Source organism: Cariama cristata, unplaced genomic scaffold (assembly GCF_000690535.1).
Source record: "Cariama cristata isolate BGI_N322 unplaced genomic scaffold, ASM69053v1 scaffold25713, whole genome shotgun sequence".
NCBI classification, from domain to species: domain Eukaryota; kingdom Metazoa; phylum Chordata; class Aves; order Cariamiformes; family Cariamidae; genus Cariama; species Cariama cristata.
The window spans coordinates 22,906-29,459 of record NW_009607025.1 but is presented as its reverse complement, the minus strand read 5'-3'; the positions used below and the strand labels follow the sequence as shown (position 1 = coordinate 29,459).

The 6,554-nt window shown below is 39.4% G+C and overlaps 1 protein-coding gene across 1 annotated transcript in view; it reads right to left on the bottom strand.

The window, feature by feature from the left end:
• Positions 1-77: 77 nt before the first annotated feature.
• The window catches only part of LOC104158829 (zinc finger protein 106-like), a gene marked incomplete at its 3' end in the record, with an annotated part of 20,845 nt that continues 14,368 nt past the window's right edge, over positions 78-6,554 (bottom strand). The window contains exons 7-10 of the mRNA XM_009696582.1: positions 5,313-5,467; positions 5,158-5,218; positions 4,502-4,843; positions 78-855 (exon numbers count right to left, since the gene is read on the bottom strand). Coding sequence (XP_009694884.1) covers positions 78-855; positions 4,502-4,843; positions 5,158-5,218; positions 5,313-5,467 — 1,336 coding nt within the window. The remainder of the gene's footprint in view (positions 856-4,501; positions 4,844-5,157; positions 5,219-5,312; positions 5,468-6,554) is intronic.

Sequence of the window (6,554 nt, the reverse complement as noted above, 5' to 3'; positions counted from 1 at the left end):
AAAATTTTAAAAATATAAAAAAATATAAAATATATTTTGTAATGCTTTTACTGTTGACTTATCTACAATAATCTCACCTTCTTTTCCCATCATCCCTATAATTTGTGCCAATCTCACTGGTAGAGCTCACTTCATCATAACCAGAGCAAGATGGCTCTAGGATTGCTTGATCCACAGAGCTGCGTGAATCCCTCTTTGATGGACTGTCTGGTTTCTCATCTCCCGACTCTGATGAACCAACATCAACCACCTCACACTGGGGTGCTGGAACTTCCACTAGTTCCAGAGAAGCATCACTGTCATTCTCCTCTTTGCTTCTTGCAATTTGAGCAGTAACTCCATCCTCCTGTCTTGGAAGAGTGGATGTAGTAACTTTTTCTCCTTTCGGAACCTTTCCACCCTTGACTTTCCGGACAGGCTTAGAGTCAATTATATCCTGTTCAGTATCACTGTTCTCTGGCACATGGGCTGCCCTCAGAGATTTCTTCTTCCTTAACTTTCTCCTCCTCCTGTTCCCTTTTTCTGCTGGGGCTACTGTGGTTGCCATCTGTTGCTCAGATGGTTCTGCTGACAATTTGGGGGTTTTATCCACTGGCATTTCTATAAGGACTGAATGCTTTGGAAGAGAAGCGCTACACTGATCCAGTAAAAAGCTTTCAGTCACTGTATCATTTGCTTCTCTCTTGCTGAAAACAGACAGTGAAGGAGAAGGGTTCTCAGGAAGTCCAGCCTTTCCCTTGTACACGGTAGGCTTGTGAACATCCCGATTAGCGTGCTGGAAACAAGCTGCCAGCTCTGATAGGGATATGGTTGCAGAGATAACTGAATACACTGAAGTCTTCTTGTTGGTCTCTTCTGAAGAAAACAGATTAGTGTTATATTCAATCTGTACAGCAATAAATATTTATGCCAAATTGCTTTCCCTGCATTTTGCTGTTTATACTTAATTGTGCATGTAAAGTACATATTCCTACAGGTTGAAAGCTATGTGCACATGCAGATCTGCTATTTCAGTCAGCTATCCAGCCTTTAAAAAAATATAGCTGGGGAATAAAAAGTTTATGTGTGTACCCTGAAGCAAAGGAATGGGGCACATCATTCAAGTTGCTGGCTGACTATACGCTTATAAAGTTGTGACAAACAACCTTTGGTGAATCCTACATTGTCGGCTTAAGATGCTACCACACTTCACTGTGTGCTACCTTACCAGCTGTCATCACTGCTGTAGGACTGGTTTTAACCAAGGCGTGCTTAATACATCTCAGCTGCTCAGTGACACAGTTTGAAGACCTTGTCCTTAACCCATCTGCATTAGTTATTTCTACCGAACTACTTGGACCTAACTTCAGGTAGATGAGTCATGCACAACCCACTCTGCAGCATCACACCTTCTATTCTGGGAATGGCAGCGCTGTAAGCCATCAGGCTAAGCTTTGTTACTCCATCTGTGGTGGACTAAGCGACAGGGCAAACATACTCTCCCTGTCAGTTTAACCGGAAGCTAATATGAACAAATGAATCCAACCTCTCAACTGAGACAGGCTAAGAGCACAGGCAGCATCTCACAGCTGTTCTTTCCACACCCTGAAATTCCCCAGTGGCATTTGCAATAACTACAATCCAGAATAGGATGTTTCAAGTTCACTGCATTTATTGGGTGGGATCCCTCAATGCAAATGGGAAGCTGACAGTATTTGAAACACTTCCCTGCTTCAGTCTCTTAGGAATCAGCAAATGAAACCTACAGCAATGCTCAGACAAAGCTGTTGGACTGTTTAACACATCACAGTAAAAATTTGAGGTTTTGGAATTATGCATCCAACAAGAGACAGCTTAAATGTGAACATCTCACCCCACACCTTCCTCGGACGGGAAGTTCCAAGATAAAACTAGAACTTGCTGACACCACAGGGTATATTGTATTTAAAGTAAATCAATGGAAAGCTGTTTTTTCCCTGACCTGTAACTGTCATATACAGCTGCAACCTGTTAGAAAACCCTCTATACAGAAGAAATGAATGCTCAGACGAGGTTTGAACAGTTACTGTGTTGAATTATACTGGGAAGAAAGCATACAAACCCTTAAATTTCGAATACACCTCTGATATCATGTGTCCCTCATTTCCCAGAGCAAGGGGGAGGGAAGGAACTTGGTCACTTAAAAACAAAACAAGCACGAAAATAAGGGTAACCAGCAACTTAAGCTGAAATTTCTAAAACCAAAAGTTATTAATTCTCAACACTGTACTGCAGGTGCTAGAAAAGGAAGCAGGAAATCACCATGGTAGTGCAAGAAAGCAGAATCACTCTGTTCTGCGGGTGGGAGAGATTGCTGGCAGTTAGGGGAAACTAAATGCAATCAGCTCCTTCAAAGCAAGGCTGAGCTGACCTCCTAGGGAAGCTGACAAGCCAGATGTTCAACCCTCAGAAAGCAGATAGTCTGACCCCAGAGAGAATTCCTCTTCCCCAAATTAAGGAATTTACCTGATGGTAAATGCTTATTTTCCCCCCAAATTACCAAACTCATTTGATGGCAGACATTCATTTTCAATGTAACACATAGAGAAGCTGATCAATGCCAAAACCACATTAATCTGACAAACAAACATCAAAAGAACACTCTTGCTTTTAATATGTCAAAAATAAGTTTGAAGGAAACTGACAAATATGCTACTGTGATGAAGACATTTTTAAAGTAATCAAGTAATAAATGCAGCTATACAGTGAACGTTCATCTTTATGAGAAAAAATAACTCTTCAGCTTCTGTTGTGCCTGCACAGACATCAATAAAGTCTGAAGATTCTGCAAGCAAGACACTTCATGCCACTGCAGCTAGCAATCACTAAATCTTTATTCTGAATTTTCCAACTCTAACATTAAAGAAAAATGACACTTCTCTTCGCTAATGTTTAAACACAACAAAATAGCATACGCCACTAAGAATGGAAAAGCGCAGGAAAGGTAGTGGCTTTCTACAAGCTGAGTCTTAATGCAAACACCAAAAAGCTCATTCTCCCCCTGCTCCCTAAGTTTACTTTAGTGTGCACCCCCAGAGCTCCATAATCCCTGCCAAATCCTCCAAAAAGAGATGAAGCAAAATTCACAATACTACAATACAGGAAATACAACAGTGACTAAAAAAGCACAAAGAATAGTATTTATACAGAAAACTACATCCAAAGCAAACTGCAAAAAGATAAAAAAACCTTCAAACTCTTGTATTTACAGAAGCCTAAGCTTCAATTCAGCCAACACTTATCTTGTGCTTGAGAAAAAAATACACTTACAAAAGTAGAACAGCGTGGCTTTTTCCAATACTATTTTCCACTTCAGTTGAAGGAAAAAAAATGTTGACAGCTATATTTACCTTTAACAAGGATCTTGCTCATGAATCTTTATCTCAAATTATCTACATTAAGGGTCTGGGTAAGTGACATTGTTATGGCAGACAAACAACTGTCATTAGAGTCATCCTGCTTGATTTCACAGGCTCGTAGGAAAGTAAAGGATGATTGAGCTTTTAATCTTCAGTTTGTACCTTCAGTCACAGTAGCAAGTTGCAGTGTAAAGTATCAATAGCATTTAAGCTTTTGACCACAGAATACAGGACATGAGTTTTAGGGGTTTTGAACTGTCTAAATAAAGACAATTAGCAATTTCAGCTACAGCCATTAAGATCTCATTTTTCTGAAGCAGTAGCTCTCACATTAGTAGTTCAGTTAATTCAGCGGTTTCTCCTCCAGACAAAAGTGAACACGTACCTTCATTGGTAGCCCTCCCCTACTCATTCCCACTCCCCTCACACGAGAGAACAGTGCCTAACATCCTTCTTACAGTAAATTCTTTACTGAAATCACAAATAAGATTGTACGAACTCTGAACGGGCATCTCCAGACCAGCAGTATTTAGAGAGACGGAGGGGGGAGAAGATGGATTGTTATTTTTAATATCACACATGACACTCTTTATGCTTACCCAGCAGGGCCCAAGAACGCAGAATACTCTTAATGTAGTGGGTCATAATTTTTTAAAAAAGATCTTCAGGCATGCATTTTTCCTTTGTAGGCAGATTTTCAGCTACCAATGCCCATTAAATGATGTAGAGTAGAAGATGAGAATTACAGGGGAGGTTTTAAGGTTTGTTGGGTTTTTTATTAACTAAATTTTTCTAAGAGGATGCAACCTTCATATTCACATTGTTACATACCACATATTCTATTGTTAAAGTAAAACTAGAAACATGTAGGTGCATATAACACATAGGTGCAACTTGCATGTGCTTAATTTCAAAAACGCGGACTCCATTTGGATGTGTTGTAAAGAAGGTCCCAGTTTCTAAGACTATTAAGTTAATAAAGTCCTACACAAGTTAATGGGAGTTCACCCCTGCACAAGAGTCTGCAGGTTTGAGACTCAACTTACATTCTTCAGGGGAATAAAAAATAAATTCCTTATTTTCTTAAAGCTAGTTCTCTTAAAACAAAGAGAAGCTATACATACCATCCTTCTGCTCCACCTCGTCTGTTTGTGAAGCACGTGTAGTGGTCTGCAGTACCGAATTCGCATTTTCTTCTGAGCTTTTTGGAGACACAGGTTCTCGTTTAACTTGTACTGAGGAGTCAGGAGGAGTGGCGAGTGTGATGCCAGAAGACTGGAATGGTGACGACATGTTTATATGAACTGAAGCTCCCAGTGGAGGTACGGAAGATGACAAAGTGTCCAAATGGGGCAGAAAGGAGCCTGCAGGAATTAATTCAGCTGCCATCTGAGATTTGCTGTGTCTTCTCTCACTTAAGACACTGCAGGAAAGTGGCTCTGACAGTTGAGAAGGTTCATATGTTTCTAATGGCAAAAGAGGAGAGAGGAAAAAACACAGAACAAAAATGTTCACATTTTACAATAAAATTTAGTGGCGCCAAGAGCCCGTTTCTTGTGAGCAGACAGACAAGAGAAAAATTTGTAAAAAAGCCACTAGATGGCACTACCAAAGACGACAGATCACACACAGACAATAAAGACTTCAGTATTGAAAGCCTACAATTTTATTGCACATTTTAAATGACTGAATTCCAGTTAAATGTCATTTTTACAAGATACTGAGTTCAAAGAATATGAAAGTCAGCATTCCATTGTTGTAGTTTTATGGTATCTCATACCTTGTAGCCCCTGCAAGATCTGGATTCTCTGACTTCTCAGTGTACTCATTTCCATGGTTATCTGCAAAACAGTTGTGGTTTAAATCAGTCTTACTTAAGGCAGTTTTTCAGATTGCTATCTTTGACCTCAGTCAGTCTCAAAAGCCCACTGTTACCTGTTGCTTTAGTACAAGGAACCGTTGAATCTCGACATACGCAGCCTGGAGGGCAGCCCTGGCCTGCACGAGACTGCTGTCCACACTGTGCAGGGATTTGCTTAACTCTTCTTCCCTCAGGGAAATAGCCAACAACTGGTCTACCTGAGAACGTTCTGAAAAAGAAACAAAATGTAGAGTATAATTGTACTTGACAATACATTAAAATACATTACACGTGATATCTCAATAAATACTACCACCTCAGGATGTAAAAATCACATAAATTAGGTCAAGCATCAATAGTCATACAAGCAGCTGAAAAGGAGTATCTATGCACAGGAACAGCCACATCTACATGAAAGAAGAGCAAAGTTGAGTATTCCTCTTTAGAGGATCTCAACCTTGACTCTAGTAACTATTTCCATCATAGCCTTGCCAGCACTGGTTTAGTTCAGTCGAACAAAGTCATTCTCTTCCACAAAGATCTTTTCTTGAAGTTCACATGTATACAAAGTACAAATACAACTTTCCATTCATGTAATCAAAAAGGCAAAGGCAAATTTAAGCTAAACAAGACTTAAATTATTCAGTTAATCCAGAAGCCAAGGAAAGGCAGCTTAAGAGAAAAAGAACTCAATGATAAAAAAATCATTTACTATCCAGGATGATTTTGAGCTGTGAGACTCATGTTTGCAATCTCTTGAGAAAGAGTCTCTGTGCACTGCACTCAGTAAAAGATCCTCCTATACTATTTTCTAAAGTCCTCTGGCATTTCAGAGATTCTCCAAGCAAATTAAGTTTCAGTTTGAGCACTGCCTAGTTTCATTCAGGTTACACTTTCCTTTAGTAGATTTACTACAATAACAATGATGCTGAAGCAAAGTAATGGGAAAGAGAGATTTTACTAAGTCAAATGTGTTATTAGTTTCCATAATATATACTAGTCATTGAAGACAGGCTGGTAAAAACCCTCACCTTTTCAAGCAGTGAAATATTAGTTCACAAGAAGATCCATATTAATTGCCCTACATTTGAAAGTACTCTTAATATAAATAAATAATTTTTAAAAAGATAAATGGAACATTTGAAAGCTATCTGCCAGACCGCAAAGCTCCCAGATGGTGATGCAATGATTTAGCTCCCAAAGATAACATTCTGCCTAAAACACAGGTGGCTCATTTTGATACACAGTGATGTGGATGTGTCAGGCATGTTTGAGAAAGACCAGTCTAATGCCAGAATAAGAGTTTTCTTTGGTCA